The sequence below is a fragment of the Phalangium opilio genome, unplaced genomic scaffold, assembly GCF_054372755.1.
Source record: "Phalangium opilio isolate 3A_F unplaced genomic scaffold, DU_Popi_V2 ptg000062l_1, whole genome shotgun sequence".
Lineage (NCBI taxonomy): Eukaryota > Metazoa > Arthropoda > Arachnida > Opiliones > Phalangiidae > Phalangium > Phalangium opilio.
Window position 1 is genome coordinate 1,680,695 of NW_028324179.1, and position 19,252 is coordinate 1,699,946.

Below are 19,252 nucleotides of genomic sequence, written 5' to 3' on the forward strand. Positions count from 1 at the left end.
GTCTGGGCATGATTGATAGGGGAGAGAGAGAGGGTGGGGGAGCAGTTCTAGTTCTTGTTATAGGTTTAGTTTGGTGGTATGGGGGGGTGGGGTGGGGGTCGGCTCTTGATATAGTTTGAGTTTAGTTAAAGTTAAAGTTTAGGGGTGTGGGGGGAGGGCGAACGGGTCTGGGCATGAATTATTATTTTAGCCGCTAGGGGGGTGTTGTACATGTTGAATTATATAAGCAAACGGAAAAGATCGCTGGGTTTCATAACTAGTATGAACACCGAGGCGAAAAGACGTGAAAGTTTCCAAGATGAGGATCCCAACGAAGATACATCCTCAAAAGAACTTTCCGAGCTGGAGGTTAGGTTTTGACTTAATAAAATTAATAAAAAATAAGGCCAGTTTGACGGTCCGGAACCTTTAGTGTTGCGACCGCCGCATCAAGCGTGGCATAGCGTGAAATTAGCCTGTCATTCTTTGTTAATTGGCCAGATTTCTTTAAAGACCATTATAAAATAATTTTATAAAGCATTCGAGGGTAAATATTGCATGCACGCATGATTTGAATAACAGCCCCATTTTTTAGTTTTCATATGATGTAAAGGACAAAATATAAATTCTATAGCCCACCCCTGCTCTTAAGAAACGTTGTAGGAGTCGCGGTGCCCGGGCAAGATGCGAACCAGACTCCGTGCCTCTACCGGCTTAAAAAAGGCTGCGACAAGCCTAAGTGTATATATATATATTTAATTAAATTCAAAGGTAAACGACATTTTTTGTAGGATGTTATGGACGGTCTAGATATCATCACTAAAGATAGACTTCTCCGAAGATTCGCCCGGTTGATTCCGGAATCGCAAGCCATTTTAGAAGAAAGTAAGACATTTTCTAATTGTCTAACAACAGAGACTTTCCGTGTATCTTTCCATAGACATTTATAGCTGTGTTTTTAATTGGACTTCAGTAGTCCTACTTTCTATGCTATTTTAGATTCTGACTGAACACGACTATGAATACGGTCTCTGCACGAAAAAAATGGGATAAGAAGTAGGGGTCTAAAGCCGGTTTACGGGTTAGTGAATATGGCGTTGAAAGGACATACTCCTGTAAACAGCAAGGGGACAAGAAAGGGGGAATGAAATGACGTCACAGGCCAGGAGCCTATACTTCAAATGAAGAGGATAGAAAGAAGAGAAGTAGAAGCTAACGGCTTTGACAAGGCATTTTTAGAGTTCTCGCTTTTCGTTTTTAATTTTACACAGAATTATAGAATTATATTTATGGTAAAGTCCAAGCGTCTGGCATTTCCCGGACGCCGCACGATTTGGAGAGAGAGAGAGAGAAGCTAAAGGTAAATTTAAGGAGTGGAAGACAGGGTTCAACTTGGAGAGATAGAGAGAGGCGAATGCGATGGCGCGCTGAATGAACAGAAGTTAGAGAAGGAAATTTAAAATTCCCCGGTTACTATATTTCAACCAATGTGAGGGCAGTGAAAGATACGCCCGCATGCTGCAAAATGCACAAAGCGAGAACTCTCGACCTCAGCCTTCTACCCCTCTACATTATACCCTCCTTGCTTTGAATAAGCTTCCCGAACCAAGGGTAATCGCTCATTGACCAAACCTAAGTATCACGCACACACTTCTACTCAAATCAGTTTCAAACTTCTATGTTTCTCTCATGCAATTTTAGTTGCAAAGCCTAAAATATGAACGGTTGATAATATTCAATGTTTTAATGAAATAGTTTTACGTGAAAACGACCACCCTGGATTCGGAGACGCACCACAAACAGACGCACAAACAAGCGATAGATTGGGGGAATGTCCTCCTCTTCCTCACCCCCTGCGCAGGGAGCAACTGTTCTGCCTATGCGGACACTGTATGCCTATGCCAACAGTGCTTGAGAATGTGTGCTGTCGTGCCATCCAAGGCACTATTCAATGCGAAACCCTGAGAGACCTGGTATTGCAAGGTGACATCACCCAAACTTTGCACTCCCGCTATTCTGATACTTTGAACTGTTATAAGAAGCTTAGGGAGCTGGGGTATAAAGTAATTGAAATGTGGGAATGCGTATTCTACAAATTAAGGTAGCAAGAGCCAGAAATTAATACTTTCTTTCTTCCATCCATGTCCAAATCGATGCGTGGCAACCACTTAATCCCCGTAACGCATTTTTTGGAGGCGTACTTCTTTCATCACAAGGTTAAGCCGGGAGAGGAGATAAAAGAGATTGGCGGAACTTGTGAGACAATAACTTCTGCTCAGCAAGGTTCAGGATTAAAGATAAAGAGACGTAAACTTAAACGCCTATCAGTTTATTGCCGCCAGTCAAAGCAGACACCACGCGATATATTTAGATCCTGAAAAAATCATGATTTCTCTCCATGCTCTTAAGAGTGAACTGGACATTTTTGCTCCCGTGCCTATTCAAACTAGTGTCGAACATTCTTAATGTGTATGGGCCAAACCTTTGGCCGCCATTAGTGTAACCTCTACCCTTAATTACCACATCTCTGGTAATGGAGATAGCTACAACAATGTAGCCCACACCATGCATTACAACAAAGTCAAAATCACCGAAGAAGATGGAAGTAATCTTCAGGATTCCGCCAAGGCAGCTTTCAAGAACAACGCTATCCTCGCATTGTGGAGAACCTGCGATGTTTTCTTGAACAATACCCGAGTTGCTCCATCCGCTCAAAACTGCTCGTACACTTCATTTATCAAAACTGTCTCAAATTACGGACCCACGGCCAAAAAAGGACGAAGCCGGAAAGTTCGACGACCTTTCAAATAAAGGTATCATCACCCAAAAGGCTAAAACTGCTAAATCGGCCGTGATCGAATTTTTTACACCCGTGTTTAGTGACGTGTTTCATATTGCCGAATAACATCAGTAATTAAAGCGCAACCGAAACACGGAGTCGCGATGAAGCACTTTCAAATGACTCAGGAACGAAGATGGAACGTGGAAAGCTTCGAGTATGCGAAAATGATAGGCATGATCCACAGGATCGAAAGCCTTTTCAAAGTCGATGTTGACAATGGCCAGGGGTTCATTGGAAGTGTTCGCGGTAGGAAGAAGGTCAGGTAGCGTTGATGCGGTTTGATGAATCGTACGACCGGGAATACCGTTCGAATGCGATTCATGTATAACCGAGGGAGCGACAGTCTTAAGCCGTATCGCGAGACATTTACCATATAATTTGTAGTCTGTATCAGTAACTGAGAGCGGTCTCCAATTACGTGTATCAAATAGATCGCCAGATTTTTCCAGAAGAGACATCACCGACTTCGAAAACCTGTGGTTAAAATGTGTATAGCATTGCAAGTGAGTAAAAATAGACCTCTGTAAAAAGTATGAAGAGTGGTTGAGACCCCAAAACATACCACTTTTGAAACAATTATGAGCGACCAAGAAGCGATGGATCTTTCCTCAAAAAAGGAAGAAATACTTTTTTTAGAGGAGACCTAAAAAATATTTCTCTCTAGCTACGTACTAGGGATGCACCGATATATCGGCCGATTTATCGGCCTTCCTTTTTCATATCGGTATCGGCCAATATCGGCTTGGTGTAAACCGATATTTTCGGGAAAAATTTGACAAGTTATAAGGTACTCAATGAATACTAATTGAAACATATCACACAAATTTATTCCCACAATTTAACATTTCCCTTTAAACATGCAAGGTTTACCACAATCTCTGTTATATGCCGCTGTTTACGACCATGAGAAAGTAATTTCCCTAGTTTCCCATACCTCCCGCAATCAATCGAAGTCAAGCGACACTGACGCTCTCTAATGTGTTTGGTGTCACTAATTTACACTTTGAACTTTTCACTTGTGGTCCCTAAGTTAGCTTAAAACGCTACTTCATGTTGAACAAGGAAAGGCTAATATATGTATCGATACCACATTAAACGAAAACGATGTGACACATGTCTCTAATAAAACAAAGTAAAAACGTAAATGGTCCAAAATAATGCTGATTCTACTCTTGAAAACGATGTTCATGGAGAAATATTATTTTTTTTATGGGCCGATATATCGGCTGTACCCATATCGGTGCATCCCTACCCCCAACGGTAGGTATCAAATCCCAGATACACCCGGCCCCCAACGGCAGGTATCAAATCCCAGATACACCCGGCCCAAAACGGCGGATATCAAATCCCAGATACACCCGGCCCCCAACGGCAGGTATCAAATCCCAGATGCACGCGGCCCCCAACGGCGGATATCAAATCCCAGATCCACCCGGCCCCCAACGGCAGGTATCAAATCCCAGATCCACCCGGCCCCCAACGGTAGGTATCAAATCCCAGATACATCCATCGTTACTAAAATGTCTCAATAACGATTATGGGGTATTGTCATAGGAGGGTTTGAATTCTTTCAGATTGTGTATATTTTATACTATACTAATTTATTCGTTCTAGCGATAGAGTATGAAAGTATCGGTCCTGCCTTCAAGAACCATCATTCCCGAATAAGATTTTCAAGTTAAAGACGCAATTTAATATAAAAAATGGCTGCGAGTCTTGCCGTTGGTGAAGAAATAAAAGCCAACATTAGATATACAGCCATCCTGGGGCCAATACCAGGGAGAGATGGACCTTCCGGGATTTGGAGGTAAGAATTTATTTAACAAATTAATTTATATTTATATTAAAAATTAAATATCATGACGACGTTTTTATTCATTTGTTTAAGGTGATGGTACGTTCTATCCACATCGGATTCGTCATCCGATTTGATCTATGACCGGAGATTTCGTCAATTGACGTTTCCGTATAGTATTACCCCAATATACATCGGCTCCTGAAGTAAATAGGGGGTATTTTTATGTTTTTTTTCTCTCTCTCTCTCGGTTAATTACATCATTGTTCCATGTTTTCACAAGGTGATTAAACTGGAATCTTTCATCCAGGAGCACGAAAGGTCCAGGTATCTTATTTTTAAAGACTTTTTCGAGAGTCAAGGAAGCCAAATGTAATCGAGAAAAAAACCTAAAAATAGAGAACCTGTGCTAAGTTTCAAAATAAATAAACTTTTTCTTTATTAAACAAGCAATGAAGAAGTCTATTTTTTTTTAAAATACATCTTCGTCCCAATCAATTAAAATCGGAGGTGAAGATATTACAACTTTTTTCCGGTTTTCTTACTAACCATTGTCGGGGGTTTCTTCTTCTTTTCCAAATAACCACTGTCGGGGGTTTCTTCTTCTTTTCCAATAACTCCGTCTGGCTTCTAGTTTTAATTGGTTCTTGACTGGCATTTTGTTATGTTTGCAAGGCAAAACGGGGAGAAGAAACTATTTGTCGTTTTGGGATTATCTGGCCTCCAACGCCGACAACATATGTTCACGATCCTGTTTTAAGAAATTGGACAAAGGAGTACGGTGAACATATCGCATTCGAATATAAGAAAGTAAAAAAAACCATAGCGGCTCTGACATCTGAAAATTCTCCTAAAACATTTGAAGAGTTTTTGCGTCCACTTCAAATGACCGAACGGGTCTATATTGATTGCTTTCCAAAAATCTTAAGTGAAAAACCATTCTATTGAAGAGATCTCCTCTGGAAGTAAGCGCGAATGCCTACAACCAAGACATTCTTGGATTATGGAGAGCCAATATGGACATTCAATTTTTTCTGGATGCTTACGCGTGCATTATGTACGGCATCGCTTACATTGGAAAATCACAGCGTGGTATATCCCAATTACTTATGGAAGCTATGAGAGCCGCTAGTCAGGCGGGTTCTTCTGTTAAAGAGAGGCTAAAAGTTATCGACGACAAGTTTCTCATTGGTCATAAAATTTCCGCCCAAGAAGCTTCATACTTATGCCTACAGATAACCGTGTCTAAGTCTAGTAGAGCTTCCATCTTTATCAACACAAATATGCCAGAGTAAAGAGTTCATATTCTCAAGCCAAAGAGTAGCTTGATGATTTACCAGAAGATAGTACAGATATTTTTTTCGGAAGGCCTAATCGGTTGTTACCCTTTAAGGCCAGATGATATGGAATCAGTCTGTTTGGCTGAATTTTCAGCTTGGTATGAATTCAATAAGGAAAAAGGCCGAGGTCGGCAAGTTTCAAGTCTAAACGAGGATGCACGACTTGATAGCGAGCCCTAATCTAATGTAGCTTCGGTTTGGATCGCTTTGAACCATAGCCATGGCTTTTTACGCAAACGTACACAAGCTAAAGTCCTCCGATACAGGAATTGCAGTATCGAGAAAGATACCTTCTTTCTACAGAGAGCAAATTCTCTTTTTCTATCCTTGGCGCAACGAAACCACAGATGTTTTGGAAAAAGATTTCAAAGAAGTCTACGAAGCGAATCTGGAACTGATTTCGCGGAAAAGAAAAGAATTTGTAAATGAAACTTGCGAAGCAAGGGTAGAATTCCTCGAAAGTGAACCCCTAGTAGATGTGGGTAATGTGCAACCAATACTGGAACATCAAGATGAGAGACATCGCTAATACACGATGGATGAGCCAGAATTCGCCGTTCTGGCTTGCGTACGAGATGCTACGGCAGACATCGGACGAGAAAACCCCGATTGCCGTGTACCAGATTACACAGTCGTGCAAACTGTTCGTATAGTAGAGGACAGAGAGTATGTCAAAATGGTACAGGGTCTAAACGGAAAGCAGGGAGAAGAATTTGGCTACATTTTTGCCATTTCAAAACTAAGTTTCTCCGCCTATTTGTCACTGAGGTAAAAGCGTCCTCATTAACGCCGTTTGCGAGGGCGTCATTAGGTACTTTCACAATCAACCTGGGGCTGACAATTCCACCATTATTGTCTTGAAACTAATTTGTAATTGCCATTCATACTTAAACGTATTCAATTAATACGCGAACGCATGTGCGCCCAGGGTCGTCAACCCCAAAACTTGGGGTGGGGAGTCCCCAAACGGCACGCGGGTGTGGAGGGGAAGTGCGGGAGACCACCATGAACGCGTTGAAATCATTTTGAAAACTAAGGACATCATCCTGCCTTTCACTGTAGTAGCTTCTTTAAGCTTTTATCAAGGACTGTCACTATTCGAGATGGTAAGATTTCTACTGTTAAACCAAAGACCCTTGTACGGTAGATCAAAGAAATGCTGAAGGGAGTTTTTCCAAATGTCTCCAAAAAGAAATACACCTGAAAATGTTTTAGTCCAATGGCAAGATTCCTGATAATTTTGCCCTCGAAAATCTTTACCCTTGTACGTGCTAAATACCTAGAAGTCACGTGTTTGCTCTCGAACACGCCTTGACCATAGCAAAAGGTATAAAAGGCTGGGGTTAGACCCCGAAAGATACCATTTTCTCTCGAACCAAAATCCTAAAATGTATCAACCGATGGACCTTTCATCAACATGGTAAGAAAAAAACTTTTTTTAAAACTTAGTTTTTTAGAGAAGACCTAAAAAATCTTTATCTATAGTTATATTCATGGCATCGATACACGCCGGGGACGTCCCGTTCGGGGACAGGGTCCCACAAGGCCCTCGCTGCGTCGTTGGGTCGCAGCGACGCTCACAGCTCAGCACGTCTCCACCACCCAGCCCTTCACCGCCGCCCACCCCACCCCACCAGTGCCTTACATTCCTCTTCCGGCTATATACTATCCTTGGCAAGTAATGCCATGGCCGGGAGAGGACGATCTTAACATCAACGGGGACTTATAGATTCATTTAATTTATTCATTATAACATGAAATTATAGTCTCTATTTACTCGTAGCCTCATATACCAGATCACGATGTACCTGGCCGTCGTCGAGGATAATGAACTCATGCACGACCGGCTGAAAGAAGTTCGGCTGTACAACAAATGTACTTTTATTCCTCACGAGTGAATTTTTACCCATTATTTTATGATTTTATCTAAATTTAATTTTTTTGCCTCCTGGCATTCGACTGTCGCGGGTTCCGGTGAGTTAATTTTTTTACCAGTCGTTCAATACTTTTTTAACCCTCTTTTCTCTCTTTCTCTCTCTCTATTCCCCCTCACAGGGTTATCCTGGAACTCTCACGGTTGTACCTATACCGTCGAGTACGGTTTCTGGATGTCACCGCGCACCACACTCGGGTGTACGAAGGTCGAGATGACCTAATATTCAGCGGCTTTCGTGCACTCGTGCAAACCCTCTCGTTGCCGTGAGTGGGAGGGTGGAGGGATGCAAAAAATGTAAAAAAAAATTTTGTAAAAATAAATAAATTTTGTTTGGCTTTTTATATTTCTCTATTTAAATTAAGCGTATATTTTTAGCGTCAAAAATGTTTAGGCTTAAATAGCAAAAGAAACAAAAGATGTGCTTAGTATTAGTTATATAAAAGGGACCAGTTTTTCGGTTTTAAATTCAATTTATTTTAAACACCAAAAAAACTAATTAGCAAGTAGATAAAATAAAAAATTAATATATGCATTTTGTTTTTCAAAAACGTTATTAGACCCGAAATCACAGAGAAAAAATTGTAATTATAGAATTTTTTTTCAAGATTTTCTTCTTGAAGAACGGTGTTAAATTTCATCACCACCTGGTACGAACTTACACAAGTTGGGAAACCAAAATAAACCTCTCCGAGTCGAGACGAATTTACTTTCCAAACACAGGTCCACCATGGACGAACCAGTACTGAAGGACGGATGGCAGAGGGAGAAAGTTGTAAAATACTTGTTAATTCGCCTTCTAGCGGCAGATAGTAGCAAACCGGATAGTGGGGGAATCAACGTTCTAAAAAAGGAAGCAGCTAACGTCTTATTATGTCTAGATGGCGCTAGCGTTTTCCGAGATTTGACTCCGCATTTTCATAACACCCTCCATTTTGGGGCTGAAAAGGGGGAAGTAAGCTTTACATTGTTTGTTTAGTCGCTTAGTAATGGGGGCAGTAATGGGCTGCCATTGGTTCTTCAGTATTACTTCGTCCTTGGATCCACCAGTCAATGAGAAAAACCGGAAATACGTAGCTCAAAATGGCGGGATATCGCGAAGGTCATTTGTAAAGGTTTAATCGTTTAACATTTCCCTGTGTATTCTCATAATTCTAATGAGGACCTTATATCTATCACTTAAGTGTGTATTTAACTTTCGGCTCACTCTGAACCGTTAACACCTCTTGTAAGAGGACACGAAACAAGGTCAATTCTGGTATAAATCTAGGATCTCTTATTTCATAGACCCAATCGCTTCAACACTTATAGAGAGACGAAGTATTAAAATCCAGATTATGTAGTGAAATTAAAAGTTGCGTTTACACTATTTATAAATGTAGTAAAGCTGAATTAAAAAGTAAACACCAAATTTGAAATGTTAATATCAAAAGATGTTCTTGGAATATTGAGATGAAACAGAGCTTTATAGCTACACAACTACTAAAAGAATCGTAATTCCGAAAAATATTTCAAATATTTCCATTTAATATTCTGCAAAAAGGAAATGTTATCGTTTTGTAAGAGATCTTTTCATCCTACTTGCTTTAAATTAATTTTGATATGCGTGTAGTGTTTCGATTCGGATGCAATCTTCATTACTCGTTCTATATAAACTCTCACTTGTGTCATTACATAGAAATAAGTTTGTCTTAAATAATTAATTAAATATAAATGATATTAAATATTTTAATCGCCAGTAAATAACTTTAAAAATAGTTAAATCGTTTAAAATAAAGTTGTTCCTATTATCTTTCGAAACTTTGCTAATATTGACGTTTAAAGTGAAGGGTACCCCTCTTGTCCGCTTTTTTCAAATTTTGGGATATATATACGATTTGTTTCCATTATAATAATAGATAAAAAACGCATTCGCGTGAACCGATGGTGGAAGCCCTGCCATTGGGAGGCTAGACGTTTCTCGTAACCCTAGCCGATCGCCGCGTATATCTTGAAACCAAACGATGACGAAGGAAAAGAAGCCAGAATGTACTGACTGGCGTCCATGTGGAATGGACAAAGACCTGAAGGTGGTGGTGCATAAAAGCTGGTGGCAATGTGGGATTGACGAAGAACAGAAGATGGTGGTGCTTACGAGCCAGCAAGTACAGGCTAGTGTCCATGTGGGATTGACAAAGACTAGCAGATTGTGGTCCTTAGAAGCCAGTTAGTAAAGACTGGTGTTGGCAGATGAATGGCCAAATTTCCGTGAACCGCGCACGCGTTCCGGAAATCGGGTATTTGTTTGCTCCGATTTGTAAACTACGAACGCGGTCACGTGGGGTCTGTCAGACAGACACAGACAGACACACACAGACAGACAAGACCGGTGTAATACCTCTCCGGGACTACGTTACTCGGAGAGGTAAAAATTGGTGAAGTAGCCCAACACGACGTCAAATTTTTCATGCTGTCCATCTTAACAGGGTATACGATCGAGGGTATCGTATAAATTATCATAAATGGCGTTATAAAACTCTATGATAATATCTGCCATGTGTGTAAACACAATTTCATGGTCATTTATCTTAATAAAATGTTCCTTAACAGCACTCGAAACTCGATTCAAGGCCGCTGTTTCCATACTGTTCAAAACAATAGAATCGTCCTTTAACATGTCTTTAATGTGACACGTATTATAATACGCCACGACAGTTGTTTCTTCGTTTGCGATGTCGTTTAAAACGATTTCAAAGTTGTTGGTTTCGTGTGCGGCCATCCAGCCTGGTAGTATGGGTAAACGTGGAATCAGCTTTTCCCATGTACTTGTGGAAATGGCGAAGCTTTTTGCGGATTGTTTCCTACTTAGGAGAAATTCGGGATCCAGCGTACCGATTACAAATCCAGTTGTTAAGAACAACTCTTTAGATATATGGAATCTCCCGTTAATTTTACGTTCGTAAGTCGCACCTATCTTCCTTTTGACAGCTTCTAGATTTTCCATCTTGTAAGCTTAAGGCCTTCTCGAATATTGATACTTGACTCTAATGGGTCAGGGGGTTTTTATACTAAATTAAACATGTACTTTAATGAAATGGTTTGCTTGGAGGAAAGGGGTGTCGTGGAGGTGCATCGCCCATACTTTCCGAATGTAACGAAACTGAAGGAAAAATTCTCCAATTGCGGTGGTATTATGGAGGTGGGTAATATAACAAATCATTTTCGGATTCGTTCGTTTTGGGGTTTGGATGTCGACCTCTCCCTCGACCCCTACACATGGGAGCAATTTTCTTCAATTCATTTTCGGACTCGTTCGTTTTGGGATTTGGATGTCGACCTCTACCCCTACACATGGGAGCAATTTTCTTCAATCCCACAACATTCAGGGCTTCTTGAACGACACTATCCCTAAAAAGGGTGATCTCTCGTTGGCCACCAATTCTTTTTACCAGTGGACGGCTTAAGAGCAAATACGGCATTACTGCATCTCTCTCTCATTTGTTTGAGTGTGAGTGGGTTTTTTAAGTGCCCTTTTTAGTGCGCTTTTTAAGTTCTTTTAATTTCGTTTTATGTGCGGATTTTTTCGTACCACGCTTTTGAAGGACCGTTAGAAAGGTATTTACCTTTTTTCAATGTATTTAAATCGCTTTTGAGCGTTTTTAGTCGGTACCTTTTCATTCGGACCTTGGCGCCCATATTTTCGCCTGCGTTTTATTTTCCCGAGCCGCTATGGATGGCGCACGCGATCTTTCAGACTCTCCGGACAAATCGATAAATAAATTACCAATTTCTGTTTGACCATCACAGATTGATTACCACACCACATCCTGGTTTGAATTTATGCGTGCTGACCCGGAGAATCTGAATGCTGCCTGGGCCAGGTGGTGTAACAAATTCGACAATTATCTCATCGCTTCCGGAGTTAAGGATTCCGTTACGCAAAAGGCCTTATTACTACATTGCGTGGGTGAGTCCGTTCAAGATCTGTATTATGCACTACCGAATAATACCGCTGTTTCGGACTATGACGCCGCCAAAGCACTACTCACTGATTATTTTGCACCAAAAAAAATGTGGATTACGAAATTTTCCAGTTTCGTGAGGCTACTCAGTGTGTTGGTGAATGTCTAGACGAATACCACATTTGGCTACGTTCTTTGGCTACCTATTGTCAGTTCTCGGACCATGACCTCGAATTGAAACGACAGCTGGTACAAACCTGTACCTCGAAGAGTCTCGGAAGAAAATCTTTGCAAGACCCTTCCCTAGATCTAGCGGGTTTCATGCAAAAAGCAAGGCTGATGGAAGCTTCAGAGTCTCTAGCTGCATCTATCGAACGTTGTAGTTCACAAACCACGTCAGCACCAAAGCAAACTGCGTTTGGATTACGACCAAAGTCCAAATATCAAAATCAAGGCCATCTGAAACCATCATCGCCTACAAATAGCACGTGTGGGTTGTGTGGTGGACCGTATCCGCACACTTCTCATCAACCCTGTCCAGCTCGTGGCAAGACCTGTCACAACTGTGGAAGGCAAAACCATTTCAGCTCCGTTTGTCGCTCAGCACCTGCGACCTCCGCTCGCGCACCTCCTACAAGAGTACAAATGCTACAATCATCATCGCATACGTCACCACCTGTGGCGGAAGAAGATTCGGAGGAATCGTACGAATCTTTGTTTGCGCTTTTCAACGCTTATGAGTCTGAAAGCGTTTCATCTACGTCTCACCGCACATTACACTCTCCAGGGCTTACACGCTGTCTCTCGCTCTCTCGTACGGGCAGGCGGCAATGCCAACTACTACCAACGTGAACCCTCCACCACATACATTTGTATTCAAATCTAAAACGCGGGATTCTGACCGTGGTATTTCCTTCCGCTCTACTCACCAGAGAGCACCAGTAGAAGATTATCTAGTTGCGGAGTATTCAAATCTAAAACGCGGGATTCTGACCGTGGTATTTCATTCCGCTCTACTCACCAGAGAGCATCAATAGAAGATTATCTAGTTGCGGAGTAAGTTCCTTCCAAAAATATAACCGATGCTTGGAGGAAAAAATGGCCTTGTTTTCGTCTATTTCTCTGAGAAGTCATTCGCGCTTCAGCTTAATGCCGATGGACTCCATTTCCGAATGACTACCCTTCCGTGCCTCCCTTTAGGCATTGCACCGAAAAAAAAAAACATTTATCAGGTCTCCATCCCGAGGTCACCGATGATATGCTTCACAGCGTTCTTTCAAGCTATGGTACGGTCCAGGGAAAAATTCGCCGTCACAATGGCCGACTTCAAACACATCCATTGCGCCCGCCGAGAGGCCAACGTTCTCTTTGCATCCAACGATGACTTTAAAAACCTTCCGGAATATTTCACCATCTTCCTCGACTCCGTCAGACACATGATCAGCGTCAATCTGCCACCTCGCTGTGCGAGCTGTGTCAACACCGGCCATATGAGTAAACGAGGGGGCCAAAAGTTAGTTTTTGATAATCATGAATACGTGAAGGAAAGGACTGTGGGAAACAAGACATATTGGCAGTGCTACTGGAAAGACGTTTGCAAAGCTAGAATCCATACCGAAGGAAATGACGTGACCATTTGGAAATTTTTACGAAAACTCAAGAAACAAGAAGCGCTTGCCAGTACAGACTTGGCGAAACTCAACAGAGGGGAACGAACAAAGACAAAAAATGTATAAAGCCACACAGGAACGACTTAAGAATCTAGCCAATAGTTATAATGTAGAAGAGTCAATTTCTTATTTACAAGGAGTTGCCCATAACTTTGATTTTTAATTCAACATGAATAAAATATTTATTAGCAATTTTTATTATATGTTTTATTGCGCACCTAAACAGGCCACACCTAATCTACCTCCACACCGTAATGACCTACACACCTAAATCACAAACACCGAAGTGGAAGCACCGTAACAGTCGACACCTAAAGAAGCCGCACCGAAATGGCCTAGACCCGAGTAGGATATGCTCAAATGCCCCTTCGCTACGTCTGCTGCTTCTCCTGCTCTCACCCATACCGTTAACACCACCGCTCCAAACCTTACAGGCAGTTACAGCGCCCACCGCCTCTACTACTCCTACTGTTGCCGCAACTAATCCTATCACTACAGTTACCACCACCAACCCCTTACCCCTTGACCACGGTTGCCGTTACCGTTACCACTGCTTGTAATGTAGTTTCCCCTTCCTCTACTTTGAACACTGGCACTTCTGACCTAGACTCCTCCATGGATGCTGAGGCACCAAAATCATAGAATTATAGAATGAAAGACGTACTTAAACTATTAATATTGTTATGCTCAAACCCTGAAATTAGCATTGAAATGGTTAACGGACTCTTTGGAGGAGTAAATTCCCAACATGCGCAAGGACAAATCCCAAAAAATTTATTCATGGTACAAAATTATGTACTAATGATACCCCAAAGAAACGTAGGAAAGAAAGACCATTTATAGCATCTAAGTCATACATGGATAACTGATGAGCGGGAGGAAATTTTTTTATGGGAGATTGGGAGTTACCTATGCTAGAAGCAAAAATCAAATTTCATGAACCTCCTACTTACACATGCTCATACTATGAAGGCTTACGTAATTAGAAAAAAATATTAAAATACTCAAAATTGGACGGGGGTAATTAAATTGCGTAATACAATAACTTGCCGAAACGGGAGACCGTTTTGGAGATGAAATTTTAATGTTTTTCTAATGACGCCTTAAATTTAAACATGAAGCTGAAAATAAAAGTAATAAGTTAGCGCGGTATAAATTTAATCTACGGCGGACTTGGCGCGATATTATTTTGCTCGTCCAGTTCTTCGAAGATTTTATATTGAACGCGCGCAGTTGAAAACGTATTAAATTCATATAATTAGCATCATTTTCATTAAATTTTAGGAATAATTTGAAAAACACTCAAAATCATAAATCCATAACGGTAACCCGAACGTAAAAAAGTAATAGAAAAATTTCCACTTAAAATCGCTAAACTTTAAACCTCAATTTATTGATACAAGTACACCTTTTGATAGAACAGGTTAAGATAAATTAAATTTATTCTTTATTAACATTTAGGCGAACAAAGCTTAGTTCAACCATAAATAAATCTTCAAAAAGTTTCGCTAAATGCATGAGAAAAAGAATAAACAAGAAAGGAGCGAGCCCATTCGCTGATTTAGTGACTTCACTAATAGTAAAACTATTGTGTAAGTGCCACTTTGAAATATTTACGACGAAGCTGATTTACTTCGACTAATTCGCTTGGTTTCATTTAATCAATTTTATTTGGATGTAAAGTCGCAAAATATGGCTAAACGACATCGCTAGTGGAACAGCTTAAACCAGAAATCGTAGAAGCCTACAAAAATATAGTGGAACTATTTCCAATTTGGAAAAAAATGCATGCCTCGAGAGCTATTAGAGAGCTACCCATACGCTGGAAACGAATGTAATCCTTCTTTGGAATGTTTGAATGACGGTGAGATAAATTTTGTGTCATGTAAAACGATTTTCGTGCAAACGTCAATGAGATCGGAGGGGGTTGATCAATCAATTCAGGATGGTAACTTACGAAAAATTACGTATACAACAAAATTTTTGGAAAATAATGCCTGGAACAATAAATCTCAGACTTAAAGGATTCGTACAATTTACGCGAGGAAGCTGGGCTACTGCTTGGCGTTCAATGCGCCTAGATTACTAGGCTTCAAGTAACCTGGCCTCTATGTCTGAAAACTGTATATAAGCACATATGACCTATTTAGTTTTTTTAACGATAAAACAGGCATTAACTATCGGCAAGTTGGTTTTACGCTTCAGATACGCCAGTCGAAGAAGTGGCACAAAAACAAACGAAACAAACAAAAAAAACGCCCTTCATGAAGGCTTATTGGATTTGAAAGAGAAAATAAATTTTAATACTAAGTAATTCTTAGTATTTCTAAAAATGGGCATGCCGGTTATTATTATCCTGTAGAAAATGGAAGAACATAAAACAACACTAAAAGAAGAAATGGAGCAAGTGGAGCAAGGCCTTATAAAATTGAAACTAGAAATTGAAAATTTGAAATAAATTATTAAACAAAAAAGACAATGACTTCGTAGCGGAGACGTTAAGGGAAAAATTCCCACAGAATTTTAGTGGCAGAGTGTCGTATTTATTTGAATCATTACCAATATTAGCACAACTTCAAGAAGAATTAAAAGGAAACACTTTTGCAGACACATTAAAAGAATAAAATAATTAAAGTACGGTAAGACATATTGAACACCATTTTAAAAACTATTTTTAAATCTATGACTATCCAAAACACTTTAAGATAATTGTTAACAAGCTCTTCATTTTCACCATTTTAAAAACTATTTTTAAATCTATGACTATCCAAAACACTTTAAGATAATTGTTAACAAGCTCTTCATTTTCAAAGTATTAAACGTAAGTGTACAAAATAAAGTTTAAGGTAAACTAGGCCGCGCATTATAATTGAATAAGCTACGAACCTATTATAGAAATAAAAAGGCGCGGCGTAGTTTGCCACCTTGATGTTTGACACTTTGGAAAACCTAAAATGTTTAACGCGTTTAGTTGATAAATTTTTAACAAAAACGATAAAGAAATGGTTCGGGACCATTGTGTTCCAACTTTAAAATTATTGTTAATGATCACTTATTTTACAGCCAACGTATTTCTTGAGTCAAGTACAAAGGAAGTTGCAAACGCTGACGGTAATCTATAAAACTGGTTACGTTACAATTATACTACAACTATAAATTCGATAATGTTTTTTAATGTTATAGTAGACACATTGGCCGATTATGATGGACACGCCACGAACGTTCAAGGTAAAAAATACTACAAAAATAAATGGTTTCGTTACGATTATTTAAAAGTTAATAATGGAATTTTTTTCAGTGGACAATGTAGGAAAATTAGTGTCACAGACTGACGAAAACTTAAGAGCAACGAATGGTCGAGGTTATATATAATGAATGATTGCTTTACGATTATACTATAGCCTTAAAAATATTCAAAGTTATTAATATTTACATTTTTGGTGGTCCAATTAGGGATATCAAGAAGAGAAAATGAAAATATTTTAAACACAATTAACGTTCAAGGTGATATATAGTAAATAGTTGCGTAAAAACTACACTATAACTTTAAAGTTACTAATAATTAATAATTTTTCAGAGAAGAATATTGGAGAATTGAGGACAGATGAGATAGGCGAAAATTTGAGAAGAACTAATGATGAAGGTAATAACTGATAAATGATTGTGTTACTATTATACTAAAACGTCTTTTTAAAATTTATTATTAAATAAATTTCATTATTTCCCCACAAATTAAGAGACTTCCGAAAATTTGAAAACAACTAATTATCAAGGTAATACATGATAAATGATTGTGTTACGTTTATTTATTGTAATAATATTTCATTTTTTGTTCGACAAATTAGGAGAATCAACGTCAGAAATATATGATAATATCAACGCGTCTAACGATGAAGGTGATATACAGTAAATGTTAAGATTATACTATAACTTATCATTCGTAAATAAAATTTCTTTTTAGTAGAAAAGTAAGAAAACTCTGAAGAAATATTGAAGGAGGACCGCTAAATTTTTGAAGCAATGAATGAGGCCGGTGGTTAGTCTAACAAGTTTGGAGTCATTTGAATATATAATTTTATATACGTGAAACATAAATTTCCAGTTTGCAATTGGGATTATGTGGGTAGTTTGAAACGATTGCAAACGAGGAAGACAAAGATGGAGAGCCAGAAGCTAAAAAATTTAAAGAAGACCTTTATGAACATGTTGAAAAACTATTTTTAAAAAATTTAATTCATGTTTAGAGATACAAAAGCACAAATACTAGTTAAGAGACTTTCAGGATTTTTTGAGGACAACGTTCACCGAATAATGTGTATGTAAATAGTATGAATCCTTTTATCATATTTAAACCTTAAAATAAAGAAAAATATTTCATTTGAAAAATATTATAAAAGATTTAATAATTTTAAAAAACAAAAATGTTTCTTAAAAGAATTTTTTTCATAAGATTGAAAACATTTTTATATAAATGATTCTCTAAAAATATCAAAAAAAGTAGGATTTCCTAGAAAGAATTTTGAAATAAAAATTAAAAAGAGAGTTTCCTAAATAAAATTTAAAAGTGATAAAAATAAAGTTCCTGTGAAAAATATTTTTATGTAAAATCCCAAAGCGTAAAATTATTTTAATATCAAATTAAAAAAAACTGTACGGACACAATAATGTATATGTAAATAGTATGAATCCTTTCATCATATTTAAACCATAAAAAAACGATAAGATTTCATTTATAAAAGATTTAATAACTTTAAAAAAGGAAAATTTTTCTTAAAAGATTGTTTTCATAAGATTGAAAAATGATATGTAAATGATTCTCTAAAAATTTCAAAAAATGTAGGATTTTATAGAAACATATTTCCTAATTAAAAATTAAAACTTGAAAAAAGGGAGTTTCCCTAATAAAATATTTCTGTAAATAAAATTTAATAGTTATAAAAACAAAGTTCCTGTGAAAAATATTTTTTATGTAAAATCCAAAAGCATAAAAATATTTTTAATATCAAATTAAAAAAAAAATTGTACTGAAAAATATTTTTTAAATAAATTTTAAAAATTTTAAAAAAGTAACAATTTTTCGAGAAAAATATATTTTTAAATAAAATATAGAAATTGAAATGAGTGAGTTGTTCTAAAAATTTTTTTTAGTAAGCCAGAAATTTTATTTCACTTTTCTCTTTAATATTGAAAAAATGGTTCGCCTTCAGGAGCATTGCACCCGACTGACTCAGAACCTGAGTCAGAAGGCGTTCCTGATGAGCCAACGCTTCCACAAGAGTCGCCTCATACCAGTCCACGATGTTACACTTTAAGAGACTGGGCCTGTGCCAGTCCTAGCCCTCCTCGTCCAACTGCTCTAGCGAAGACGCCTTCCGCACAACTTCGTCCACGTATCGAATCTCATACTGGTCCTTACGACGATCATGGTCCTGTTTCACCACAGCCTGATCCGAGTTCGGCACCACAGTATGTTCCACCACCGGATCTGGGAGGCCCTGCCCGGATTACGCCCATCAGGCTGCAACGAAAACGTCCTGCCACTTCTTCGTCGACTTCAACGGACTGGGAAGTCTCTCCCAAGTTGGCTCGAGTTGGTAGTATCTCTGATATATCGGAAGCTACTACCTTGGATATTGTTAATGAAGATCCTGCACCTGAGGATGACGTCTCGGCAACTGTTGCAGCGTCTCTCCCTCAGCTTCTTCTACAATATCCTCTCCTTACCGCTCGAACCATAAGCCCATTTCGACAT

General features: G+C 38.8%; 1 protein-coding gene and 1 long non-coding RNA gene across 10 annotated transcripts; both read left to right on the forward strand.

The window, feature by feature from the left end:
- The first annotated feature begins 662 nt into the window (after positions 1 to 662).
- Positions 663 to 9,387, forward strand: LOC149663476 (uncharacterized). 4 transcript variants are annotated; one of them, XR_016368538.1, is made up of 7 exons: positions 663 to 864; positions 953 to 2,286; positions 2,351 to 4,628; positions 4,710 to 4,822; positions 4,900 to 7,376; positions 7,442 to 7,930; positions 8,012 to 9,387. It is a non-coding gene; the product is annotated as an uncharacterized LOC149663476 (long non-coding RNA). The 4 variants fall into 4 exon arrangements; XR_016368535.1 differs by having other exon boundaries at positions 953 to 4,628; XR_016368536.1 differs by having other exon boundaries at positions 956 to 4,628.
- Positions 9,388 to 14,823: 5,436 nt separating this feature from the next.
- On the forward strand, positions 14,824 to 18,438 carry LOC149663477 (uncharacterized). Of its 6 annotated transcripts, none has more exons than XM_089842223.1 (9): positions 14,824 to 15,092; positions 15,184 to 16,139; positions 16,564 to 16,728; positions 16,799 to 16,861; positions 16,954 to 17,004; positions 17,078 to 17,143; positions 17,238 to 17,273; positions 17,346 to 17,396; positions 17,462 to 18,438. In XM_089842223.1, the coding sequence occupies exons 3-9, from the start codon at positions 16,665 to 16,667 to the stop codon at positions 17,470 to 17,472; spliced, it is 342 nt and encodes a 113-aa protein (XP_089698349.1). In that variant the 5' UTR covers positions 14,824 to 15,092; positions 15,184 to 16,139; positions 16,564 to 16,664; the 3' UTR covers positions 17,473 to 18,438. The 6 variants fall into 6 exon arrangements, 4 of the variants coding, with proteins under 4 accessions (XP_089698349.1, XP_089698350.1, XP_089698347.1 ...); XR_016368564.1 differs by lacking the exons at positions 14,824 to 15,092; positions 15,184 to 16,139 and having other exon boundaries at positions 16,365 to 16,611; positions 16,684 to 16,728; positions 17,462 to 17,536; positions 17,603 to 18,438; XR_016368565.1 differs by lacking the exons at positions 14,824 to 15,092; positions 15,184 to 16,139 and having other exon boundaries at positions 16,365 to 16,611; positions 16,684 to 16,728; positions 17,465 to 17,536; positions 17,603 to 18,438.
- The last annotated feature ends 814 nt before the right edge of the window (positions 18,439 to 19,252 follow it).

What these genes read in the sequence shown, in the direction of transcription:
- LOC149663477 (XM_089842221.1), top strand. Translation starts at nt 16,503, where the DNA reads ATGGTTCGGGACCATTGTGTTCCAACTTTAAAATTATTGTTAATGATC. An exon ending in ACACGCCACGAACGTTCAAG is followed by an intron (nt 16,729 to 16,798) that starts GTAAAAAATACT and finishes AATTTTTTTCAG; the next exon opens with TGGACAATGTAGGAAAATTA. An exon ending in GAGAAGAACTAATGATGAAG is followed by an intron (nt 17,144 to 17,237) that starts GTAATAACTGAT and finishes CCACAAATTAAG; the next exon opens with AGACTTCCGAAAATTTGAAA.